General features: G+C 37.1%; 2 protein-coding genes across 2 annotated transcripts in view; one reads left to right on the forward strand and one right to left on the reverse strand.

Moving 5' to 3' along the window:
* The window catches only part of LOC134841495 (regulator of nonsense transcripts 2-like), a 66,138-nt gene that overhangs the window by 9,965 nt on the left and 29,363 nt on the right, over positions 1-26,810 (reverse strand). Inside the window, exons 2-12 of the mRNA XM_063857521.1 lie at positions 12,047-12,270; positions 11,394-11,614; positions 8,115-8,302; positions 7,634-7,868; positions 7,080-7,211; positions 6,195-6,342; positions 4,747-4,940; positions 4,465-4,531; positions 2,781-3,149; positions 2,407-2,614; positions 728-836 (exon numbers count right to left, since the gene is read on the reverse strand). Of these exons, the coding sequence (XP_063713591.1) occupies positions 728-836; positions 2,407-2,614; positions 2,781-3,149; positions 4,465-4,531; positions 4,747-4,940; positions 6,195-6,342; positions 7,080-7,211; positions 7,634-7,868; positions 8,115-8,302; positions 11,394-11,614; positions 12,047-12,188 (2,013 nt within the window). The 5' untranslated portion in view covers positions 12,189-12,270. The remainder of the gene's footprint in view (positions 1-727; positions 837-2,406; positions 2,615-2,780; positions 3,150-4,464; positions 4,532-4,746; positions 4,941-6,194; positions 6,343-7,079; positions 7,212-7,633; positions 7,869-8,114; positions 8,303-11,393; positions 11,615-12,046; positions 12,271-26,810) is intronic.
* Positions 19,744-20,904, forward strand: LOC134842198 (L-xylulose reductase-like). Its single transcript, XM_063858420.1, has one exon. It carries the CDS (start codon positions 20,031-20,033, stop codon positions 20,820-20,822), a length of 792 nt encoding a protein of 263 aa, XP_063714490.1. The 5' UTR covers positions 19,744-20,030; the 3' UTR covers positions 20,823-20,904.

A 26,810-nucleotide genomic window follows, 5' to 3' on the forward strand; every position in this document is an offset into this window, starting at 1 on the left:
GTCAGAAATAAAGCAGCTACATATGCTGCTTTCCAATGCGATGCAGCAAAAATGGCAGCAAAAACGCATAGACACAACTTTGCTTGTAATAATTTGGAACATAACAAACTGAAGGCATCCTTTGCATTCAAAAAATTGGAAAGTATCAAGCCACATTATGTATAAAATATGCATTTCAAAAAAACTGCGAGATATAATAAGTTTAAAAAATTTTGCTCGTTTGACAATACCGAAAAACTAGCCACAAATAAAGCAGAGAAAACAGATGGAATTAGACTGGCAATGCAAAGCAGCATCAATGTGCGTTGGGTAAGAACAAAGGTGGCATCGCAATATAACACCAAGCTCTCTAGCTTAGTACAAAAAACCTACATCATAGGTCTTTGTTCCCATTATGTGTAAAAATAAGAACAGAGGCAAAGGGGAGCTAAACATCACTAGCGATACAATTCAAGCGCAGAATTGCAAGCTAGCGAAAAAAAATTGAGACCCAAAGGTTGAGGCAATCTCTGGGCCAAGTGGGAACGATCCTCGAAGTTGTTAAGGTTCAATAATAAAGCAAGTAAGAAAAAAAAGTTTACGGGAAAAAAAGAAAAAAAGCTCCCGATCAAAGATACTTGCACTCGCACATGTAAGTAAACATGCTCTTCTTATGTTCGCTGATTACTGCTATTCTGCTATTTATGTGTGCATGTGCGTGCCAGCCGCATGTATGTATGTAACTCACCCACAATCTGAACTCGCGGTAGAGGTCGTTGCACAGCTGGTTGGCCACTTCGGGTGCACAGGGGTAGATAGTGGCCACCATTCTACTGTAGAACGGAAGCAGATCCAGTCTAGAATACAATAACAACATTGTCATCAGTTATCACGTCACTAATAGCTTTTATCTCGTAAGAATCAACAAATCGAGTGGATAAAAACTGGATCAAAAGGTAAAACTTTCATTTCGCTGGGAAATCTGATTAATTTCCATTTTCGAAATTAGAAGTCGATCACGTTTTTCGTGACCTTTACACTTTTGCTGTTCGATAGTGGAGTTTGCCTTTCTTTTCGCAATAGAAACGCACTGAACTTCAAAAAATCAGTGCGTTTCAAAAAACAATCAAAATTGAGCGTGAAAAAAAGCAAAACAATAGTCAGCAATACCTATATAATACCTGCTCAATACGTTCATTACTCTTAAAAGGGAACTCGTAATATAACACAAGCGCTTAGTTGCGTAAAAACCCGATACAGAAAGCAAGTCGTATTTAGGTCGTGTTTTTGAATAAATATGTATTTAAAAAAAACAAGTTGACAGTGTTTGTTCCTTTTTTGCATGTTACGTAATTTGTTTTATCTTCTATAATCAGCAGATTTTTTTTATTAACCACAAATAATTTGTTGTATTTGATACATTCAGTAAATTTTATATCAAACACATGTGATTACACGTTGGTAGGCTAGCCGAAAATAGGATGACCATATCAACATGCCGAAAAGTAAAATTGTGGTGCAATACAACAGATGACGGCTTCCTGGACATCCGCCGATTACACATTCCATTAATAGACAGAGGCGAAGCTTCGCTTCGCAAACCCTAACGAAAACACGGCAAAAAGCAGTAAGAAAAAGTAGAAGTAAGCCTCGAATTAGTAAAAATTTTACTACATTTCGGATTTAAACCTACTACCTACTGCGACCAGGGGCGGATCTAGGATTTTCTCGAAGGGGGGGGGGATTTTCAAAAAATTTTCGAAAATTTTAGGTCGATCAGATTGATTTTCCAAGCTCTCCCAAAGCAGTAAAAAGACCCTGTTTTGGCCAAATTTTCTGCGCCGCAGGCAAAATTTTTTGAAAAACAGGTCAAAAAAGCCGTTTTTGGGCACTTTTTGGAAAGTTTTGACAAAAAAAAACGCGTTTTTTTTGGCACGCGCTCCCCCTCAAAATTAGTATGTATTGGCGCCAAAGGCGCCTTTAGAAAATTTTTAGGGTCGGTCGGCCAAAAATGGATTTCTTAAAAAGTACCAAAGGGGGGACCCTTTGGGTTGGCAGGGGTTCGAATCCCTGAGGGGGGGCGTCCGCCCCCCCGCCCCCCTCCTAAATAAGCCCCTGACTGCGACCTAGAAATTATGAGTCTCACGCACTAACCACTCAGCCATGGACGCTTAATTAATATCAAACACAAGCCACAAATAAAGCAGAGAACATATGGATGCTATGCAATTTCCAATGATACAGTGAAATTTCCATATAATTGAACACTTTCAACGAACACTTTCATTTGCGAGTCAAGTTAGAAAAAAAAGTTCGTACTAATACACTAGAGACTCGCAAGTGTAAACATTTCTATCAAAAAAAAATTCCGTGGGAAGTAAGTACGTTCGTGAGCTCCGAAAAATCGATTAGTTGAGATGTACTCGCCTGTTTCTGGACACCATGAACATACTCCTGGCCAGTTTAGCCCTGTTGACCTGGGTGTTCAGCCCTTGGGCGGTGGCGAACTGGATGCTGACCTGGTCTATATGCTCCCGGTTGATGCACTCGGGAAGCCTTGAGAGAAGTTTCTCAAATTGGATCTGAGCCAGACTGGTGTTGGAAGAGCCACCACCAGACCCAGAAGATGCAATGTCTAGACAGAGAAAAACGCACACTCATTCATTAAATGCACTCAACTAAATACATCTTTACCGACATAAAAACATAATCAAGACCAAACTGACGAGATTTTTTCGTTTGCGAAAAAATTACTAGTAAATGACTAATCAAAAAACCAAAATCAACTTTAATACACTTGCCTTTGGTCGAGATTGATGTCTTGCTCATATCACTAGCAAGTTCATCCTCCAAATCCTGGTACCCAATATCGGCCAGTGCATCTTCCAGAGCATCCGAGGCAGACCCTTTGGTTCCAAGAGTCTTCTTAGCCTTCTGTTGACACTGTATAGCAGTGGAATCATTTTTCCCTTCTTCAGTTGGGGAACTCTTTTGTTCCGATGAGGACTCTTCTTCGATTCCTTCAGTCTCCTTGTCTTCTCCGGAAGTATCTACTTCTAATGAATCATCCTTTTCTTCATCTTCTTTCGTCTCTGACTCTTCTTTCGTTTCCGACTCTTCTTTCGTTTCCGACTCTTCTTTCGTTTCCGACTCTTCTTTCGTCGATTCTTCTGTTGAATAAATTTGAATTACTAATTTCGATTTTTTAAATAGCCTTGCGTGATTCAGCACTTATTGGTTAAACTAGCCAATTGGAACAAGAATAGCAAAAAAATTCAAATTGTTTTTTTTTGTCCGTGGCGTGATGAAAGGATCTGAACCAAAAGCCTATAACGTAGACATGTTGATCAGTGAACGAAAATAAGCAAGTCAAAACTCTTTTAACCACAGAGAGTCAACCCGAGGTCGCTAGAAAACTTGACACGCTTTTTGACGGAGAAAGTAAAAAGATCAAATAATATTTGATGGAGCTTCTTCAAAACTGTATATTTCAATATCGTATTGTCCGAGGCTATGAAAACGTGTATTGTATGCAGCAATGTTTTATGTTCTCGTTGCCCACGAGGTTAGGTTCATACAAATGGATCCCTTCGTTATCAAGGGTTACCTAGCTATAATCCGGCTCGTCGATACACTGGGCTAACAATAAATAAGAATGCACTTGATTTCAACGACCAAAGGAATGAAAATTTTTTCTTCACATCTAAAATGACAGACTGACTTAGTCAGGGGTGAAAAAAACAAACATGGGCTATAATTCCTGATAAATGTCAGTTTTTAGAGACAACATAATAACTTATGGAGCAGCTTTTTATTGGAGCAGCTTGATGGAGCAGCTTTTTATTGGCTCATTTCGATCATTCGCGTGAAATTATTTATACATAATCACCCCTTTTTTAACACCGGACTAAGTCACTCTTTCAATTATTTTGTCTGTCGTTTTTCCGCGGTATAAAGAGTAAGTCAAGTTGATCATTGTCTCACAGGTCCAATTTGAGCCCATGGATTCAGATTTCTTATGTTGTTTTGGAGGATTTTTCCACATCAAGAACACCTCTGAAACACCTCTAAAGCGAGATTTCTCAAATTTCGACCAGGCTAAGTATTTTAAAATAGCTTCATCTATAATGTGATAAAATTTCAACCAAATGCTATCTCTATTAGTTGCAGAGAAAAGACAAAAACGCGGGGAAAAAAAATCATTTTTTCTCTCGTTGAAATCAAGTGTTTACTTATTTATTGTAGCCCAGTGCAGTGTACATTGAACATGTAAATATTTATTAAGTTTGGAAAGTGGCCATAAAGCTCTTTGAATGCTAACAATCTTTCAAGATTCCTATTTTTCTGATAACACAAACCAATTTTGAGAAACATGGATCGATTGGTAAAATATTTAGTCCGGTTGGAAAACTTGAGCTTCACCTAGCAACCGAATATGTAAAGCGAGTTTCAAAACAAAAATAAAAGTTAGGTGATCATAATTACCTGTTAGTTCCTCGCTCTCCTCTTCATTTTGTGTTTTCGACAACAAAGACTCAGCTCTGATCAGAGCCTAAAACAGTTCAAACTTCGACACAACGATTCTGCAATGAAAACTATTGATTTATGTGTCGCAACGATTTCCACGGCCCATTGTTTTGAATGTTAGTACATAATGTCTCATATATTCGCTTGAATGGCCAAACCTACTAATAATCGATTAATTTTGCATAAACGGTGGTCAATAATGTTCTGTAAAACAATTGGATAGGGCGTTGTTTCCCTTACCGCTGGCAACATAGGCACAATGTCTGGGAATGTCTGGTAGAAGTCCCTGGTGTCTGCATCCGGCCACTTGCTTCTGTCATAGTCGAACTCACTCTCCTCCCCCTCCAAACTTCCCCCTCCTGTTCCCTCAGAGAACTTCTCAACCACCACTCCACAGCCGTCTATGCCGCCGAGTTCATCTTCCAGTTGCTTCTCTGAAAAGGAAACTAATCAGAGATAGAGTTCGGGGGCGTCTTTTGCTCAAACGAAAATCTTGCTAAATTTCGGGAAAAACAGGAAAGTTAGCATTAAATTTTTCGCCGGATCTGGTTGCCTCGAAAATAACCTCGGTTCTAAAATAACTTGGTTGCCTCAAAAATAAATTATACGTTCTACCTTACGTTAATTACTGTTAGTTTTGGAAGCTCATTAGGAATAAACTAGCAGAACTAAAAGCTCTGATGGAATATATTTTTTTACCTGATGTGGTTAAGAACACGAGGCATTCGGAAGAGGAGCGGAGTTCATGGAGATTTTATTCTAATCCCCACTTGAAAGATCCTCCACTTTTGCGTGGATCAGACACTGGAAAAAGTGTATATACGCTCAGGGAAACAGAAAAAAACACACTTATGGAAATTGTTCAGCAGAGCCAGCAGACAGTCGGAAACTGTCAAAAAAAAACACAAGGAAACAGAAAAAAAAACTACTTATTTGTGAAAAAACTTCAACTTAAGAATTTCAAAGAAAAATAAGCCAGAAAATAAACCAGCCAAAGTATAAACCAACCGAAAATATGAGGAGTTTATAAGCCAGCCGAAAAGTTACATCATATGCATGATTTTGAATAAATTTCGTATCTGTTACATAACTATTACATATCATTTATTCGGCTGGTTTATACTTCAGCTGGTTTATATACCACCAAAAATATATACACTTAAAGCTCTTTAAATATGAAGAACAATTTACGAATAACACTTTTTTGATTTAAAAAATCAAATTTGAGAAAACTGGATCAATAGGTAAAGTTTTACTCCGCTTAGAAATCTGAAAAAAAATAAAATCCACTTTCGCAATGAGAAATTGAACACAATTTTTGTGATCTTTCCACTTTTGCTGTTCAATAGTGGAGTTTTAACAAAGGAAAAGAACTGAACTAAAAAAAAACAAAAGTCAAACCGCAAATAAGTATATTTGAGCCTGAAATTTTAAAACATTTCCTGAAAAAACCAAAAAAAAAACGAAAAAAAATAAAACCATCGCGACCTATATAAGAGTCTGAACTACGTTTATCGACTTTCAAAAAGTACTGTAGAAAGTGCCAATATTTGATGGAAAACTTTTATTTGAAAAGATCGATTCGAATAGAGAAGAACCTTTTGAAAAAATAAAAAAATTCTATCATTCTTACAAAAAAAGACTTGCCGAATATTGGCTCTATGTGTACCAGATTAAGATCGACTGACCAACTTGTCTGACTTGCAGAATGGGTATTTGGTCTGGACTGCAGTTGAGAGTGTCTGCCAGCTGACTCATACTCTGCTGCAGTTTCTCCAGCACTCCCAGCTCACTCTCGTACTGCTCACTCTTCTCACTGTGCAACTCACCCTTGTTCTAACCACAACAAAACAAAATGAAAAATTAACAACAATCTGCTAATGGCATTAAAATTATCGTTCAATCTAGTAACAAACATATCCGAGGTTATACATCTAGTGGTCTTTTTAGTTGACCTTGCATCGCTATTACACACGCAGCGGCAAATCGACGTCATGGCTGATCGGAACTCAAAATTTTGGACAAAACTATCAACAAATTTATTCACTTCAAAATTCAGTGTAGGTCTTTAAAATGGACAAAGTCTCTACCTAGATTACTTCGCCCGAACAGTATTTCGTTAGAATCCCACACATAAAATCAGGTAAGCAAGTTTTTAGACAGTTTTGTAGCTAACATGATATCTCTCGCATAACTCGTAACTGAGCACCTCATTGCTTTAATAAAGCGAGATTTTAAAAATTGACTTAAAAGAAACTTACTCCTTGAAAAATATCAATGTTAGGATTTTCTTTATCAACCTTATGATTACGTCCTCGTATGCTTTAATATCTGGTGTGCTTTGTTTGCAAACAAATGTAAGTTGGCTCGGTAAAATATAGATGGAGCCCTAAATAATTATTTACGAGACTCAAAACTTTTTTAAACAGATTTCGCACTGGTTTTGTTGCTATTTTGAAATTTCCAAAACAAATCGATGAACCATATCTCTTATAACCCAAAGTGGCTTTTCTACAGACCAAAAAATCATTATGGACCAACCAATCATACTTTTACCAGATGGAGTTTCTTACCGAGAGAATGCTGTAGTTCCTCTTAAGGATGTCGATCACAGACTGCTCCTTCCTCTCGAACTCCGCCTTCACACGACAGTAGAACTCGGCCAGTATCTTTCGGAATACCTGGTGCGTCTGGGCAGAGAACACCTGAAAGCAAAAATGTGAGGCAATTTAGTAAAACATACCTTAAATTGTCTTTAAGCTTGTTATGAATCATTGGTAGCTACCTTAGCACCCAAAAACCGTTTTATTCTCGAAAGTGAAGATAAGTGAATCCAATCTAAGATACTTTGATAGACCACGAAAATTTTCCCCAGCATCCGAACTTTTACATGTAAAATCGTTGTTCACATCGCCCGATTGTCACAAAAATTGACAAGTGGACTCATTAAGCCACGACAAATATATTTAGTCTTCATACTTAATCTGGTAAATCCCTTATTAAACCATAAAATTGATGATCCTGCGATATGGGGAAAAATATCCGAGTCTTTTTCCTTCAATTCTTTATGCTTTTCGCATTTTCATAATTTGGGGGCTGGGAGTAGAAAATATACAAGCAGACTTACAGTGCACAGTGGGAACTTCATGTCTTTGAATTTCTCCTCGTATCGTTTCGTCTGTTTTGGCACAATGCCCACAAAGTCCTCTCCCGAGAAAGTCACGAAAGAGATTGCGAACGAAATCACATCCGTCGATGCTTGACTGTTCTCTGCCGACAGAATGTTCGTTAGAAAAGAACTCAGCACATTCAGTCCGTCTTTCTCGCTCAGAATTCCCGCAGATGTAATTTCGGCAAGGAACCTAAATCATGCTTTAAGTAATATTGATACTAGCAACCATTCGCGATTAAATCGACTACTATCTAACACAATCTTTCAAATTTCACAAGCAATGTCAATTCAATTCTCAATTTTAATTACAAAAATAGCTTTCACTGCAGCATTTTCGTTAAGCACGAGTGCAAAAAAAAATAATGGAAGTTTTCATGTCATTTTCATTAATGATATTAAAATTTAGCAGGAATTCTAGTGATATCAACACCCTTACCTGGCGTCGATTCTGAGTCTAGCAGCAGACTTAGAAGCCAACGAGGACGAAAATGCAGACTTGTCATCTTTGCTGGCTGCTTTGGAGTCGAACTGTTTCTTGAGGAGGGAGGTGAAGCTAGACTGAAACGTGTTGTATCTCTGGTGGATGGCAGAACAAACCTCCACTATGAAGCCAATGTCTGTCATCTAAACAAGCAACAAGAGTAGCTGAAAAATCTAACGAACAAAAATTTGGTCCAAATTTGTGGTGCTTTTGTTCGCAGTGTGATAAAAGGATCTAAAGCTTAGAACGCAAGTGAATTAGGGATGGTCGACTACCGTTGTCTTGGATCCGAACGACGCCGCCTCCACGAGGTAAATCCGACTCTTGGTTCGCCAGGATGAAAATGGCGTCGCGCTAACCCTCCCCGGGTCGGGGGAAAGCTCAGAAGTAGCCGGTTTTCGGTTATAGAGCGTCTGAAGCCGGGCAGGCTGCTCCGTCTGCTCATCCTCATGCTACTACTCCGCTCTGGCATAAATCCCAACTCAAGTTTATATAAATATTCCTCTTATAACTTTCCCATTAAGCGAACACAAACCAGCTTTTGGTTCCAAGTATGTGTGGTTGGATATATTTGAAATGCAGTGGCCTTCAATTTCTATGCAAACACCGCCGAGGTTTCTACAGTCCCTTGTGCACTGTTAATTATATTTACCACCTTCCCAGAACCAAAGCACCTTCACTTAATCCCACAACTCCTAACAAGTCGAACTTGGCTAACCAAACTCCCTACCCCCAGACTGCCCCTCAAATCACACCTGAATGTTAATTATACCAACAAACACAATCCATCTCTCAAAGGTTTCAACCTACATCCAAAACTTTCTAAGCCGAGCCCAAGGCTGTCTATGAAATTCGCTATTAAATTGTAACGAAATATTCGCAAAAGCGCCCAAAATCGCTGCTTTTTTAGCGGAAAACGAAATCCATATCGCTGTCCTTCAAGAAATCAAGCTTAAAAAACAAAGCCGAAATCCCTATCTTTGCCCCCTTGATACTATTATCAGTAAAGACAGTTGAAGAAGATGGTGGCTTGCTAGTTGCAATCCATAATCCCTACAATACGGAGAGTTAAACATTAGTGACAGAACTAAGGATGTTTTGTGTATCTCAGTGGTAGCCAGTTCGTCTGAACTCCGCATATTTAACTTTTGCATCCCCATATCCAGCTGTTTCCCAGATACTCCGCATCTTTCACTGATCTACTTGCACCTGGCGACGACCTCGTTCTAGGGGGGCGTGAACGGACACTTAAACTTATGGCACTCCAGTATAGAAGAAGATCAACACGGGTAGGTTCTCACTAATGAAAATACCGAATCCACTTTTGCGCCACTAAATAATGAAAATCACCTTTTAACGCTGAAACTCAAAAATCCTCTCCCGAACGTTCACCGGCGTCGCAATCACTTTCACTCCCAGCATCCTGGTCCCCGTTTAATTCCCTAGGTTCAAACCACCTCCCCACACTTATTGCACTACACCCGAATGAACAGCCATTTTTTACTCCTAAACGGACATACAATAATTTTCTTAAAGTTGACTGGAAAAGTTTTAATGAAGAGATTGAGTCAGGCGTCTCTCGAAGCAGTGCACCTTTTACAATCACCGCATATGAAAGATTTCTTCGCGACCTTGTCCTCAGGTCAGCACGCTACTTCTCCAACTGAGAAATCTTTTACTCTCGAGTCAAAAAGAGAATCTAACCGTCATTCCAACCAATCCATATAGACCATGAACAAGCAAAACCGTTTTTTCAAAACAGACAGTAACAAACAAAGAAAATAAATGGTATCAATTCCTCCAGACCTATGATTATCACACTGTGGCCAGAAAGTTCTGGAAAGTGATACCCTTCTTAACCGGATCCAGGCCAGTAAAAGGGAAGTACCCAATTCCATTTAAACAAACTCAATTTAAAAAACAGTTCACGATAGCAAGAACACATTTCAGACAAACTACTTCGTACAATGATACGCAAAATAGCCAAGCTCCCTTTCTTCTAATCCTACTTTCGGCCCAAAACAGACAAAACAAGCCAACGCTGACAGCAAACCTTTCCGGCACTTGGCCCGGAGGGCTTTTGCAAAACTCACTTTAAACACTTCGGTCGTCCAGTCTTGCATTATATTTCAATGACAAGTATATAAGAAAACTATTTCAAAATGCAAAAAACCTTTGCTCGACGCGAACGACTAAAACTCCAAACTATTTTAGGTGAAGAGATTTTTTGTTTTTTAGCACGTCTTGGAGCAGGCGTCTGACATCGCGCTAATTGTTGCGACAACTGAATGTGGGATGAACTTTACCTTCGGATGTATTTTAGTTCTTTTATTTTTTTCCAGGCCCACTCAGGTATCACAAAACATTATTAGAGTGATTTCGAAGAGATATCAAAACATAGGCAACAGACAGTTGGAAAAGAGTCAATAAACGCAAGTAAACAGAAAAAAAACCCTGATTTGTTTCATGACAAACATCAAATTTCGAATTTCAAAACCAAGTTGCCCTTGGAGCTCTTTGAATTTTTAAACAATTTAGGAATGACACCTTGTTGATAAAATTAACCCTATAGGAGAACACTGGATCAGAAAGTAACATTTTTATTTCGCCAGAAAAAAAATGAACATTTATTTTTTCTTTCAAAACAAGAAGCCGATCACGTTTTTCGTGACCTTTACACTATTCCTGTTCGTTAGTGGAGTTTGCCTTCCTTTCAACAAAGGAAAAGAACTGAACTTCAAAGAAATCAAAAGTCAAACAGCAAAAAAGAACATTTGTGCCTGAACAAATTTTACAATTTTTCCTAAAAAAAATAATCGCGATCTATATAAGAGCCTGAACTGTGTTCATCCACTCTTAATAGCAGCCTTTTAAGTCGTAACTGGAACGACAACATTTTGAAAATTTCTTCAGACCAAGAAAAACCGTTTTAAAATCTTGCTTTGAGCTTTATATTTGAGCGAGTAACGTAATGTAAATTGGTTAATTAAACGGTAAAAAACGCAATTTTCCTTCAAGAAAATAAATTTTTGATACTAAGAAATATTTTTATGATTTTTTCCTTGATTTTTTGAACACAACTGTAGCCGTTCTAAGCTTTCTAAGCTTTCGTAATCTTGGCTCTCCTCGTACCAAACTATGCACAAAAAACGGCAAATTATTTTTTTTTGTTTTTAATGTGGTCGGAACTTTCTGTGATAGATTAGCGGTGTCATAAAGCTGTTTTGGACTCACTTTAAACTTTCTATCCACAGCAAGTGCAGTGGCCACTTCGTCAATATACTTGACAAGATTCAACTGCCCCATCTCGCCCAAAAGCGCCTCCCTGCCCCCGCCTCCTTCTGCAGTCGTCGTCGATTCCATCGGTGGGAGCATCTTCAGTCTCTTCACAAAAGCACTGTTCCGCTTCAGCCCCGAGTCCAACTCACCAAAGAACTCCTCGTCCGGCCAGTTCTCTAAAGAAAAGCACAGTAAAATATGAAAACAATCAACAAACTCTGTAAAAAATGCGTTTTGGTCTTTTTTTCTAGTAGCACCACGATTTCAGCTAACTGTGTAATAAGAAAACAAAATCGGGCGAATCTTTGCGGGCGAATATTTTTATGCACAAAATAATAACTGCTCTTTCAGAGAATCGAACAAATTACCGAAGGCCATTAGAGCTCTTTTTTATACAAGACAGATATCCAAATATCGTTTTCCTACAATTGATTTAAAGGCTTATTACAAAAACACAAAACATACAGATTTTATAATTCGATAAAATTTTTGATTAAGCGTTTCTTCTTACAAAATTTGACAAAAATGTAGCCATATGATTTGTACTTTTTAAGTTACTTTTTACGCTGAAATTATAAAAACCAACTAAAATATATCTAAAATCTTACTTGAGGCATTGAGATTCTTCTCTCGCATCTCCTGCTTGGCCTTCAGCTTGACCTCCAGCTCTCTCAGAAAATCCTCCGCCTCCTTTCGCTCGCGCGCCACCTCCTCCTCTGTCACTTCAGCTTCCACATTTTCCACTGCCATAACGATCGGTCTAATGAACGATTTATTCCTTTCACAAGTGTTTCACACAATCGTACTCATAAGCTCTTACCCATGCAATGCGAAATCTGAAAAGGTAATGACTCCGTTTGAAACTTATACCTTTCGGTATACTAACAGATTGTGATTTTCGGATAAACTCGGGTCGGAAAGTTTTCCAGTTATAATAGCGATGAGTCATATACCCCGTTGCATTCTTAATGCAATTTTAACAGATTTGGCAATTCGTCTAATAACCAAAATTTGATCTATGAAAACTTGAAAATAAAAAATGACTTTTAACACAAGCGAAGCTGAGCTTCGCACCACTTGCGATACAACAAGTATAGGACTGAAACAGCAAGAGACTCAAGAACTATCATAGAAGACTTCGAAGGTTGTTACCTTTAAAGGAAGAACTATACAAAAAAAATCAAATTGTTTAAATTTATTCAGACTTTTTGAGGAGTTCCAAAACGAGTTAAAATTGAGCATTCAAAAATTAAAAATTGAGGCCAGTCATACTGGTCCCATAAACAATATCGGAAATTTGTAGGAAACAAAATATTAGGTAAAAAGGCCGGCTACATAAAGGCGACAGCTAATCAGCTGAAAATCAACCAAGAAAAAAGGTATGTACTGTCCAAATAGTATCCACGAAAGCCATATATGTACTAAATGCAAGGTGGAATATCCCATTCGGGAACTAAACCGAGAGCCTAATCGACAACCATGAAGCCGAAAAACGATAAGCAAAAAATAATACCGATATTTCATCGTACAATTAGATCTATCAAAATTAGAGACAAACAATTTCAAAAAACAGCCAGAAACAAGAATACAAATATAGCAGCGGAACAAAAACTTAACAAGCGGCAACAAAACTGAAAAAACCCGAGCAGAAACCCTTCATGATGAAAAAATTCAATATCTTCTGAACAAATAGAAAAAATACAAGTCCCCCTTCCCTCAGAGCACACGCGCACTCAAAAACTTTTTCGGTCATCAAACGATGCAGTAGGAAGCCACTGAATCGATCATAAAATAAGCCGAAACTGATTAAGCAAAAAAAAACGAAAAAATAAGAAATTTTAACAAACCGAGTTGGCTAAATTGAAACCAATGAAAAAAAAAACTAAATCCAATTCGGTCGGATTTATAAAATGCTAAGACACTAAAAGCAAACACAATGAAAATCTTTCACAGCGAAAAAAAAACGTTTCATAGATACGGCATCTAAGCCAACAAAACATAAACAGACCAATATAAGGCCGACAATTTGATCTGAAACAGGTTATTTCCCATTTGAAAAAAAGGAGGTCGTGGTCAGATTCGAACCAAGGACTTTTGCAGTCTCAGGAATCTTCGGTAAAGTGTGCAATAAATTGAAAAGCAAAGTACCGCCAGGAGTCGAGTGAACAAAGTTATTTACGAGAAAAAAGTCAAGAAGCCGACTTGAACTGGTTAGCAAAAAATTTGAATTTTGAAGAAAACCATTCCAGCAATGGGTAATTGAACAATCCAAGTTGTTTGCCGAACTTGCAGTGGTCCGCAACAAAATAAATTTCACAAAAAAAGTAAGTTTTGAAAATAACTTTTCAAGTTTTCGATTCATTTCCTTTATTTGGAAAGCTCGTTTCGACGACTTGCATCACGTTTATTTTCTGTTTTCGCAGCTTCTTCAAGAGATGAAAACTGGACTAATTGAAAATTTCTAAAGCCAGATATCAGGCGAAAAAACTTTAAATTATTTGAATGTTTTACAGAGTCGGCTTTCTTCGCAAAAAAAGTTATTCAAAGTAAACTATCTGAACATAGCCAATCGAAGATTGGAAAAGAGTAATGAACGCAAGTAACCATAAAAAACACTGACATTCTTGAAAAAATCTCAACTTTCAAATTTCAAAGAAAAAAATGGATTCCCTTTAAGCGCTTAGAATTTCTAGAACAATTTATGATTGGCGCTTTTTTGAAAATACGAACCCAAGTTGAGAAAAACTGGATCAATAGGTAAAGTTTTTATTCCGCTGTGAAATCTTAAAAATAAATTCTACTTTCGAAACTAGAAATCGATCACGTTTTTCTCGCCATTTCCACGTTCATCTTTGGAGAGGGCTATTTACCTCACATTCAGCAGATGAATTTCAATTGAACTCAAAAAGTACCTTATACCTAAGGGCATCAATATTTTTCGACTTTTTCCTGAAAAAAAATCAGCAAGACCAACATAACAGTCTTCACTGCGTTCATTAATCTTACAAAGAAACTAAGAAGCATTTCCCTGGGTTTTAATGGGCTGACTTGATTCAAAAATATTTCGCAATAACTTTATTTTTTTTCAAGTAAATTGTTCAAGCTACGAAAATTTCCAACACTTCAATTGATTTTGATACCTTGACGATGGGTCCGAAAAATGCTATACAAGATTTATTTTCAAATCATTTGCAGTTGTCCTAAAAGATTAAAAACGTCAATGCTTTATACAAGCAATCGATGAAGCTTTGAAACATTTCAATCTTTTTCAAAATTATTAGTGCTCCTCTTAGCCTCCCAGCGCATCACTTATACTGAACAATAAGTATGTTTTAGAAAATCAATGGACACCGCTCGGTCTCTTTAGCCCTTTGTTGCAACTAAATATTTTTACTTGATTGTGCAAAATTACTTGATGGTTCATGCATTTGACCTCACAGAACCAAAAACTTGAATGGGTTTGAGGCAGTTTCTAATGTACTACTCCCATGCCTAAATATACAGACCGGGTTTTCAATATGAAGGAATTATAATTTGCTGAGTTGGCTGGAATGGGAAAGAGCTGGTCAAAAAAATTATACGCTAGTTATTCAAGTCTCGAAGCTGAAAACGCTTCTCAAAAAAAATAAATCATAAAAAAACCATCAGTTTAACAAATCATAAGTTATAACTTATCCAGATTTCGAATTGAAAAAAAAACTTCTTGAATATTCATGCATTTGGCTTAATGAATTTTCTTAACGGTTTTCCTTAACTCTTGTTCCTAATAAAACTCACTTAAACAATGCGTCCATAGAGCATTTGGCGTTGCGTTCAAATAATAGATGATGGTTACTGGGCATTCAAATTAAATGACAAACATAGCACAAAACTACCTTAGCAGTGCAAATATTTAACAGTTTCATACCTTTTTTGATGGTCAAAATATTAGTCTCATTTAATTATTTAATTTTGGTTTGAGCGACTCGAAGAAGATCTATGACGCATAGTCGGTGATTTCGATTCAAAAAGGGACCAGCTACGCAAAATAGAAGACATTCCCTACCCCCACGGTTGGTCCTGTATTGAACAGAGCCGGGGGTTAACAAACGCCGGTTGCTATTAATTTTCCACATTCCGGACTGGGTGAGTTTGTTGAGCGAAGCCCTTTTTGCAACTCAATTTTATTTGTGTGTGCGTCTAGAACTATCACATAGCACTGCTATCGCAGCCGAAATCGGTCAGGCTGTGGTAGACCTGAGACTTTAAGCCAAGTGATAGCTCATCCTCACACACCACCATTGCCACGCCAGAAGATAGATTACACAATCTGACAAACTCCAAGTGAACGCCTAACCATACATTAAATATTCATCGTTGTACAACTTTCATCCTATACACTGATGGATCAAACCACAGGAAAACTTTTTTGGAGATAGAATATAAATCAAATCTTCCGCTAATAGTTTTTCCCTATCCTGTAGCTCTGTGCTCCTCTCTGGACGAAAGTAACGATACATGGAGGGCTGATATTGATACTTTCATAGAGGGTAGCTGGGATCATTTACCCTGGATCGATACAAAATCATTGACACAGAGGCGAAGCTGAGCTTCGCACCACTTGCGATAGAAAAATGAATGACTATGACTCTAATCAAATGAAAAGAAAAATTTTCAAATAACTTCAAAAAAATGTTTTTGTCAAAAAGCGTTTCAAAAAAACTGCAACAAAAGCACAAAATAACCGAAAGCAAGATATCTGCACCATTTAAAAAAAAACTAACAATTAGCTTTAGGAATGCCAGAAGCCAATTATTTTGAACAAAGTCCTTTTTGGAATCGACCTCTCGGGCTTTGACGTCTCAACCATCTTTAACGTGGTTAATACAACTTGGAAGAAAGCTGAAGCTTCAAACAAAAGTTGGATTACGGTAACTAAGCCGACAAAAACAAACAGACGGAAAATAGTCAGACAAGCAAAAACTCTACTTTACAAAAAAAACGGATTCGAACCTCAATACTTTCGGATTCGAACTTCAATACTTTGCCCTACCAAGCAGCTACGAGTTCTCCCTGTGCCAGATGGTTGAGTGAATTTGAATTTATAAATACCAAGCGGTAAAAAAGTCGAAAATACCTGACTGAGCAGAAGCCCTTCATGTCTAAAAAAATATAAGTCCCCTTCCCCCAGATTACACGCACGCACAAAAAACACTCCGATAAGGCGCCACTGAGTCGATAAAAAATGCAAACTTACTAACCTGAAAAAAGACAAAAAAACTAGAAACTTAATCAAATCGGGTTGCTAAAATTACAACCAGCATAAAAAGTAATTTTCGATTAGGCCGGATATTTAAAATGATAGCATGCTCAAAATATGTATGTTGCAACAAAACAAACCATTAGATGAACGAGCCCGGGAGATGATTCCAGTGCAAAAGTTACTTACGGGAAAAAAAGTCTAGTACCCGATTGCTATACCCCTGCTGATTGTAAGGGCAAACATAGCCAACTGACAATTGGAAAAGAGCGGAAAAGAATGAAATTTGATATGTTGAGTAATTTCGCAAATCCTAGCATGGCTGTTCTCCGTGCAAACCTTAAATCTGCAGGGCCACTGGTTAGACCATAAAACTCAGGACTGTGTTATCTTGAGGTGGTAAGGGGAGGAAAATTAGACTGCTTTTACTGCATAGCTGTATTGACGCCGATTTACGTGGAAGTCGACATACACCCTCAAATGTTTAACTATCAACAGAAGGTCAATATGAACTAACTGAAACACCTTTTAACGTAGTTTGATTGCAAAAAAAAATCGACTTAAGTTTAATCTAAAGAAATGAGGAGCGTTCTCGTAGCCTGAAACTGAACTTTTTTTTTCACTTTCTCTCTAACATGCATAATTTACGACTGACTGCGTGATTAGAAGAACGAAATGTCTTGTGGTTCGACATGCAAAACTCCACGTCATAACTGTAGCGCCAAATTACTTCTTAGAAACAAACTCAAATAGCTTGCAAAGTTCCACTTGGGAAATCTGATGTAACGTCTAAAATTTAATTTAAATTTAGTAAGTTTTGTCCATTAATCGTCCTTGGATTTCGAAACTTTGTTTAACGCTGCGTACACAAAATTTTGAGAAAAACACCAGCTTGGTATCCCAAAGAGAACAGTCGCTACGACCTTTTTTCTCAATTATTTTTTTTGTAAAGTTTAAGCGAACACTCAAAAATTTTTACCTCCATGATCGTAATCATGGAGGTTTGTATTCGGGTGTGTTTTAGTTTTTTCCTTTCTTTTCTATGTTTTTCCCGCAAAATCAAGTATCACAAATAATCATCCAAATTGTCGAGTGATGTATCATATTTAAGCTCTTTCAATCGTGATTCGAACGGCAATAAGAAAATTTAAAAAAATTTCCCGGTGTCGAGAAAAACCGGTTTGAAATTTTTGGTTTTTAGTCTAATTTCGAGTCAATAAGGTAGGAGAGCAGGCTAGAAAAGCTTACTGATGCTGAATTTACGCTGTGAAAGCTTAATTTTCTTGAGTGAATTTAGTTTTTGGAGTTTTAAGCGCCAATTTGGGAATCAAAAAGTTTCTGCAAAAATATTTTGTTGAATTTTTTCACGTTTTTTCGCTTTACACTAAACTGTTTCCAGTTGGGCTATTTTACTAAGACAGTCGAACATGCATAAGTTCTATTTTTTCGTTCAGATCTTTTTTATGAAACCGCGCAGGAGCAAACAACACTAATTTGAAAAAAAAACTTTTGTATTTGTTAAAGACTATGGTCGGAACATTCTACGCTACTTGCACAGTTACCGGTTATTCTTGTTTTATTATTTGAAAAGTTCCTTAACCACTCGCTGGAGAAGATAACAAACTTCCCTTTCTGATTCTGGAATCATTTCGGAACTTTGGGAACTGACTCCAATGAATTTTCAAAAACTTAGAAAAATTGTTTTCAAATGAGATCATTACAGCATTTATAGTCCGGCATATGTTCGTGGAGTGTAATGTGTTAACAAAGTAGCCATGCCATATTTGAAACAAGGATAGCCGGTTACTGTGCAAGTAGCACAGAATGTTCCGACCATGGTCTTTAAAAACATACAAAAAAGTTTTTTTTTTTTCAAATTGGTATCGTTTTTTTTTTTGCGTGAATTGACAAGATCTGAACGAAACATAAAACTTAGGCATATTCGAAATTCATAGAAAATTAACTGAATCGGAAAGCAGTTTTTGTGGAAAAATGACAAGAATTACAAAAAAAAATAATTGTAGAAAAATACAAAAGAATTTATAACAATTTTTGCAAAATTTTGGGAGAAATTTGTTTGAATTTCTGAATTTTTTTGATTCCCCAAATGGCGTATAAAACTCTCAAAAACTAACTTCACTTGGGTAAAACTAATCTTAAACGGCTTAAGCTAAGCTTAAAAAAGCTATTTTAAGCCTGCTCGCTCACTCACTCACTTATCAGCTTGAAATTAGACCAAAAACCAAAAGTTTCCAACCGGTTTTTCTCGATACTGTTTTCTCAAAAAATTGTTCAAATCACGACTGAAATAGCTTTAATATGATATATCAGTCGACCCAATCTGATGATTATTTGTGGTACCTGATTTTGCGTCGTGGAAAACAAAAAAAAACAAAAAACAAACAAAAAGAAAAAACACCCGAATACCAAGTTGCCCCATATTTGTGAAATGTTCGGAACAATAATTCATGAACCTGATTATGCACTATGGATTTCAAAAAGATTTTAAAAACTAGTGAAAATTGCTTAAATAACCAGAAAAAAACCTTCGATTAAGAGTTGACCAAAAATTCTATCCTATGTGTATGCAAATTAGGCAATATATTTCATGCTGCAGCTGACTAAAAGTGTTCTGTCAAACAAGTTGTTTTCAGGAAAAAGTCAAATAGTGATTCTAATAATACATGTTACATTACATGACACGACAATACACGTTACATGACAGTTAATTGCAGAGTATTACAATGGTTTCTATATTCTTTTTTTTTGAAAGTTACTTGGCATTTTCTCTATAATAATTGTTTAATGAAGTTCAAATCATATCAAATTTCTCGGTGAACCAATTGTCAATCATTATTCAACGTTGCAAAAGTATTTTGCAAACAACGTTCATTATCTGTAAATAAACCTAAAAAACTTGACAATTTATTAGCAGCAAGCAAACAATCAGTCAGGAAATGAGACTACAAAAAATAGACTGCCTCAGATAGAACCAGTTAAAGTTGGTCCGAAGTTCATTGTGAACTTGGAATGTTTGCTAGATCAAAGCATGTATACTTCCACATTGTTTCTTAACTTACCAGCCTCCAAGTTAATTTGGATTTCATCAGGGGTTCAAAACATCTCCTTTGTTGGTTTTCTAACAGCAAGTTCAAAACTAAAACTAATGTGAGAAACAACAACACGCAACCCAACGCAGGAAGCTGTGGTCAGAGTTTATTGAACGTATAGAAGTCAAACTAAATTTGCATCTTAATTAAGTAAGTTCGATTGGCCGGGCTTAATCAAGAGTTATCTATCACTGTACCTTTACAGCATTGAGCACCCCGAAGCTCACAGAAACCTCGCTACTTATGGAACCTGAAGCAAATTGGGACATTCCCAAGACTTCGGCGATTTACCCTGAACTAAAAGGAAAGACGGCCTTAGTCACAGGAGCTGGGAAGGGAATAGGGAAAGATTGTGTTCGGGAATTAGCGGCCCAGGGGTGCAATGTAATCGCGGTCAGTCGCACACAATCCGATTTGGACGAGCTGGTCTCTCTCTATGGCAGCGGTGACAGTGGGTCCAAAATCACAACCAAGTCTCTCGATATTTCCGACTGGGACAAAAGCGAGGAGTGGTTCAAAACGATACCTCCGATCCACTTTTTAGTCAACAACGCGGGGGTGGTACAGCCCAAGAAAATACTGGAAATCACCAAAGAGAGTCTTGAATCTGTCATGAACATCAATTTCAACGCTCAATTCCACTTCGCACAACTGGCAGCTAGAAACATGATCAAGAACGAGAACAAAGGAGTCATCATAAACATGTCCAGCGTAGCCTCAAGAAAAGCTTTGACTCAGTCTGCTACCTATTGCTGCTCGAAAGCGGCTCTAAACATGTTGACCCAGTGTCTAGTAATTGAACTTGAGCCCCATGGCATTCGATCCGTTTGCGTGTGTCCGGGCTTTGTTTGGACGGGCATGTTGCGGAATGCGCCTCACTCAGCACAATACATCAAGGCCTTTCAGAATCAAAACCCCCAATGTCGAATCGGGAATGTTGAAGACGTTTCAAGAGTAGTATCTTTCATGCTTAGCGACAATGCATGTATGATTACAGGATCCACGACCCTCCTCGATTCGGGTCTGTTCTCATAATTGACTTACAACCCAACTGAAATGTAATTATGGCATTTTGATTATAATTACGAATGACTAATAATAAATTTCATATCACTTCGCTTTCATTTTTGTTCAGGAGTAAATGCAATTCAAACCAAAATAAAGCAAGAAAAACGAATTGCTCAAAAATTTTAAAATTTTTTATTTGCTATTTTGTCATTGTGGGGATGGGACAATGAACAAGCTTGTGAATAATAGTAAAAAAAACGCATTTGATTCTCTGTACGTGCTTAAAAGAACATTGATTAGCAGTCTGTTGATAAACAATATTTAGCCTTAAAAATTCCTATCTTTTTTCTCGTGACAGGGATTTTTTTAAAGAATCTCTTATCGAGATTTAAAGAGGTTAAATATAAAAAATCACTCGATCCGTTTATGACGCATTAACGGTTACCTGCAATATTACTAGCAGGTCTCTAATACTTTAGGTAGCCCTCGACTCACGGTTAACGAAAAAAAAACTGTCGAAAAGACTTGAATCCTAGAAAATAAGACCCGGATGAGGATTGAAGAATCTTAAGTACCCTGTCGTCAGTACCATCATAAGTTGCTACTAGTGTCATGTCAACCAGTTGTCCAAACTGAGGTACTAACTGTTTCTCACAAGTACCTGCCTTTAGAACGTCAGCCTCTTACAATGACCGCAAAAACATTGTGCTACATTACGTGACTATTCTTGTGAACATATGATCCGTCATCTTACTTGTTTAACATACCGTAGCAAGCAGTGTCAAATGACGCGAGAAGAATGATTCCCAAGAAGACGCTTCCAAGTGGAACGGACAAACAATTTTGCAAATTCATTCAACCTCCCTCCTCAAGAGGGGCACTGCAACCGAAAAGCCAGTGTTTTTGGTCAGAATATGTTCAGAGCCGTCTTCAAGACTCATCTCACGACTACTTCTAACCACCGGAATAGAATCAAACCCAGGCGCCAGTGATTACAAATGCGAAACATGATCCGCAGCTCTCACTACAGGGTATGGTGTCACTGCTGCGGCTGAATCCATTTGAAAAGCAGCACCTTTAACTCAACTAACCAACACCACAGACACTTCTAGTCTACTGCCCAAACTGTTACTACTACAGACGACTACCCAAAGATGCCTACGCACCTTTCACTCTACACCCAACAACACTCAACGACTCATCACCTACTAAATCAGCCACTCATACTAAGACCACCATCCTAACACACACCTGTACATCATATCCTTCCCCCATTCTGAGACACTCCACATCAACCAGAACCCCAAACCAAAAGACCACCAAACTAACCCGAAGCTTTACACTTAACACCCACGCACCGCAAGTAATACCCTTACTAGAAACACCCCCGACATACCGCCCACTTAACTCTATCATCTCCCTTGACTCCTAACAGTCTTCGCTTATTGCAATCGAACTGCAACGTCATCGGTGGTAAGGCATCTGAGCTTGCCCTCTAAGTAGCAACAAACAAGATCCACATAGCTATTCTGCAAGAAACCGAGCTCAATTACAACCGCAACACTCCCTCTCTCGGCAACTATAATATTATCTGCAATGACCGAGAAAAGCAAATAAGAAGACTCCATTTTGCAATAGAGAAGATATCTCTTACGAAACTACAAACTCGCATTCCCAGCTCCCATTGGATTCCCAGACAATAAACATCATCACCAAGATGGAAAATATTCCCTCACTAACTTTTACATACAATTGCAAACCTCGTTCCCCCAAAAATAGCAAGGATCTATAAACCACTTACTAGACTCCGAAGGACGAGTACTCGGTGACGCCAACGCTCACAGTCCCCTCTGGAATTCCATAAGTCCCGAAGGCGATAGAGGACTACTGATATCGGACGAAATCACCAGCTCCAATTACATCCCCTTCAACTCGGAAGAACAAACCTGCTCTCACACCTCACAACAAATCTCGTCCCCTGACACCTTTCTCGCATCCCAGACTATCACCCTATGCTGCCATTGGACACCACTTACTCTAAGCTCAGACAACCAACCCATCTTCATCTTAATCGACTTTAAGCCTCCCACTCAACTCGCCCCCCCCCCACCCCCAAAAAAATTCCCGTTGATAAATCTCAAAGCTGATTGGGATAACTTCGCAAACCTCATGACAATTTTCGACTTTTACACTTTCGCTGTTCGATAGTGGCGTTTGCCTTCCTTTCAATAAAGGAAAGGAACTGAACTGCGAAAAAAATTGAGCCTGAACAAATCTTTACTTTTCCTGAAAAAAAAATCAACAAAAAAATTGAAAATCATCTCGCCTGTATAATAGTCCAGCGTTCTTCGAATCTTAATATCAGAGCCATCATTGTGGTTAAAAAACTGCGTTCATCGAATCTTAATATCAGAGCCATCATTGTGGTTAAAAAAGTTTCAAAGCCAAATAGCACTCGGTTTGCTAATTAGACTATCTAATGAAGTCAAAAAATTGTCATGATGTGCAATCATTGTGACTGCGTTTTCTAGAGAAGCTCGAAATGCAATATACAAAAAAAATACGGCCAATTCCTCTTGTAACACGTAAGAACATTGAAACAATTCCCCTTCAAAGCATATTTTTCCCACCAAAGTACGCAAAATAAGGTGACTTCGCTTTTGTGATAATTTGAGGATACTTTGTGGAAACTGTATCAACAGATTAACTTTTTTCAGCAGAGAACTTTGATTGTTAGAATCCACTTCCAAAACTAGAAGTCGTTCAAGTTTTTTCGTGCCCTTTTCGCAACCGTAATTGGAGAGCGCAATCCAGTCTTCTTTCAGAAATGAAATTGAATTGAATTTGAAAACAACTGGACCTATATAAATGTCTTTGATACCAAAGGGGCAAAATTATTACTCAATAATTCATGAGCTAATTAAGTTAACTGTGGAATTCACAACTTTTCAATTCGGAAAAAATCCTGTTAACAACTTTTCAATTCGGAAAAGTCTAGTACCTAAATACAATACATAAGAATAATCAATTGTTTCCAAGTGAAGTTATCATACGTACAGAATTACAAATGAAGAATTTTTTCATTACTTGAGGGAGAGCAATGTAAGACTAAATTAAGCAGGTTTTCAGAGCGAGAACCAAAAAAAAAAAATTTCTGCTAACCTTGAAGTTAGGGGAAAAGAAGACCTTGGGATGAGAACCCAATTTGATCAAAAAAGAAAAAAAGGGGTAAAAGTTTTACCGTTTGATAGAAATTGCGGGTTTACCAGAATAGTCCTTATAATAACTTTCAAAAAGTGTTGTCGAAGAACAGTGAAGGAGGCAAATACAGATTCATTATACTTGAACTACAAAACAGCTTACTAATCAGATCACTGTTAGCTTGAATATAGTTGATGGTTGACGTTGTTAATCATTTCTGTAAAATAAGGAAACGAAAAGAGCTGTTGAAGAGTACTCGCGTTCTGGCAATCGGCTGCTTTGATGCAAAAAAAATTGAATGTATTACGACAGCTTTCGCTATATTTCATTTAGTTGAAGTTTTTTCTTGCATTTCTTTAGTTATTACTTTTTGTAAAATTTCAGGAGTTCATAGGTATATAGTTCTTCCAAAAAATTTTTTTATATTGTTGGGTTATAAATTTAATTGATTCGAAGTTTTTTGTAAGATATGTTTTTATAGGACGTTTCAAAAGCATTTCTAGGTGTTCCAATTCCGTTCTATCAGTTAATGCGTAAGCGAGGACTACATATTGGGAAGTTAGCTGAAGAAAAGTTTGATTGGCCAGAAGAAGCTGATTTTTTGTTGAAATTTTTCTCAGTCTGTAAAAAAGCCCACAACCCTGGCTTAGTTTTTTTCTAACGAATTTTTGTGGTCTTAGAACGTTAAATTTTCATCTAAAGTAACACCACGATATTTAAAACTTTTCAGTTTCTTTTTTTTTGCCAATAATTAATGATACTGTAGAATGTTTAACAGCTAATTTTTTGCCGGAAAGCATAGTTTTGGTTTTTCTGTGTGAAGTGTTAACTTATTTCTGGCTAACCAAACATTAGTTTCGCTTGGGACTTGTTGATATCTACTTTTAGACGTTTTAATGGAGAGGTTGTTTTCATGACTGTATCATTCGCGTATCATTACTAACTTGTTGAGGACTGTTGCTTTTTTCTATATCATTTATATTTAAGATGAATAAAAGTGGGACCCCTATTGATCCGTGCGACAATAAATTCAATTTCTTCAACTTTTTATTTTGTCTCGAGATGTACACATTGTTTTCAGTTAGCTAAATACGATTTCAATAAATGAAAATTAGTCCCCCTAAGTCCAAATGAATGGCATTTATCCAGCTGAATACTATAGTCGACAGTGTCAACATATTTTTCAGGTCTATGAACGTGCATTGGAGTAAGATGGTTTGATCATTCCAAAGAAATCTAATTTCCTCAATCAGAGATAAAAAAGCTTCTTTAGTGCCACGTTTTGATCTAAATCCAAACTAATTTTGATTGAACGCATTACTTTGAGCTTCAAAAAATGAGCTTCAAAAAATTTGCCGAAAACAGATAACTGAAAAATTAGTCTAAAATTAGCAGGATCTTTATTGTTACAGTCTTTGTGTATGAGAATTACTTCAGCAAATTTTTAGGCTAAATAAATTTGAAAAAATATTTTAAGAAAAACATTTGTGAAAAAACGCTGTCAACTTACAAAGTACAGGCTGAAGTTTTTTCAGAAAAAATAGTTCAAGTCGTTTGTGTCAAGGTTATATTTCAGTTTCAAGTTTTCAAACACTTTTTCTATTTCTTTTGTGTTCGTTTATTGGTTTCAAATAAAAATATTTGATTGAGTGCGCTAAGTTCTTTCGCCTAGCCGGAAAAGTTTTGCAGCAACGTTTTTTCCTATATTAGAAAAACATCTTTAAACTTGTTGATATCAACGTCTTCCGTCAAATGTTTTCTTTTCTGAGCCTGTTAAATCTTTGTACATTCTGAAAAATTCTTTATTGCAAATATTTCCTTCAACCTTCACAATTTTTCTTGATAGAACTCTTTCCTTTTCTCAGCTATTAATTTTTTCACAAAACTTGATTAGGTTCGATATTCAATGCGCGATTCTGATGTACCGAGCCTTTTAACCTGGTTTAGTAATCGATGTTTTTTCGTGACCACTTTTCTAATTTCATCAATCCAAACTTTTTGTCGCTTTTTGGAGATACATTTTTTGGAAACAATCGAATCAAATTTTGCTATCAAAACTTCATGCAGTCTTGAAAAAGCTTCAATACGGTCTATTAAAGAGATAAGATCCTTAAATTTGTCGATGTCAGGTCTAAGACTGGCCCTGAGATCTACCACTTCATGAGATTGCCGTTTATACCAGGGTATAGTGATATATTTTTCAATGAGTCTCTGATTCTGTATTAAAGGTTAGATCAAGTGTTACAGTGTAATGATCGCTTACTGATGTTCGAAGTGATTTGGTTTGACATGTTTGATTGCAGAAACAGAGATCGATACACGATTTGTTTTTACTACTTCCTCTTTTTACTTGCTTGCTGTTGGCAAGTTTTAATTCAGAAGTATCTAGTATTCCCTATGAGTTCATTTCTCCTCTTGTTTTCGTTCAACGTATTCAAGTTGAAATCGCCATATACTCCAGGTTATGCCTGGGGGTCAATCATAAGACTATCTAAAAATTTATGAAGCTTGTCTGATGTTCGCGAGTTAACTGCGTTGGATGGTATATAAACTTACGAAATTATGGTAGTACAATTTTCTGTCACAATTCGAAATTCTCAGAACTTGAAAATTGTTTTTTAATTTTTTGAGTACCTCAAAATTAATACTTTCGCTGACATATATACCTAATCTACCACCTCTTTTTCTTCTCGAGCAGCCAGTTAAAGATTGATACCCCAGCAATTGAAATAAATTGGTTAATTAAATTTCCTTCAACGATATTTCTGTTATACATATCACTACTGGCTTTGGATTCAGTTGAGCAACCAAAAT

Source organism: Symsagittifera roscoffensis, chromosome 3, assembly GCF_963678635.1.
Source record: "Symsagittifera roscoffensis chromosome 3, txSymRosc1.1, whole genome shotgun sequence".
Classification (NCBI taxonomy): domain Eukaryota; kingdom Metazoa; phylum Xenacoelomorpha; order Acoela; family Convolutidae; genus Symsagittifera; species Symsagittifera roscoffensis.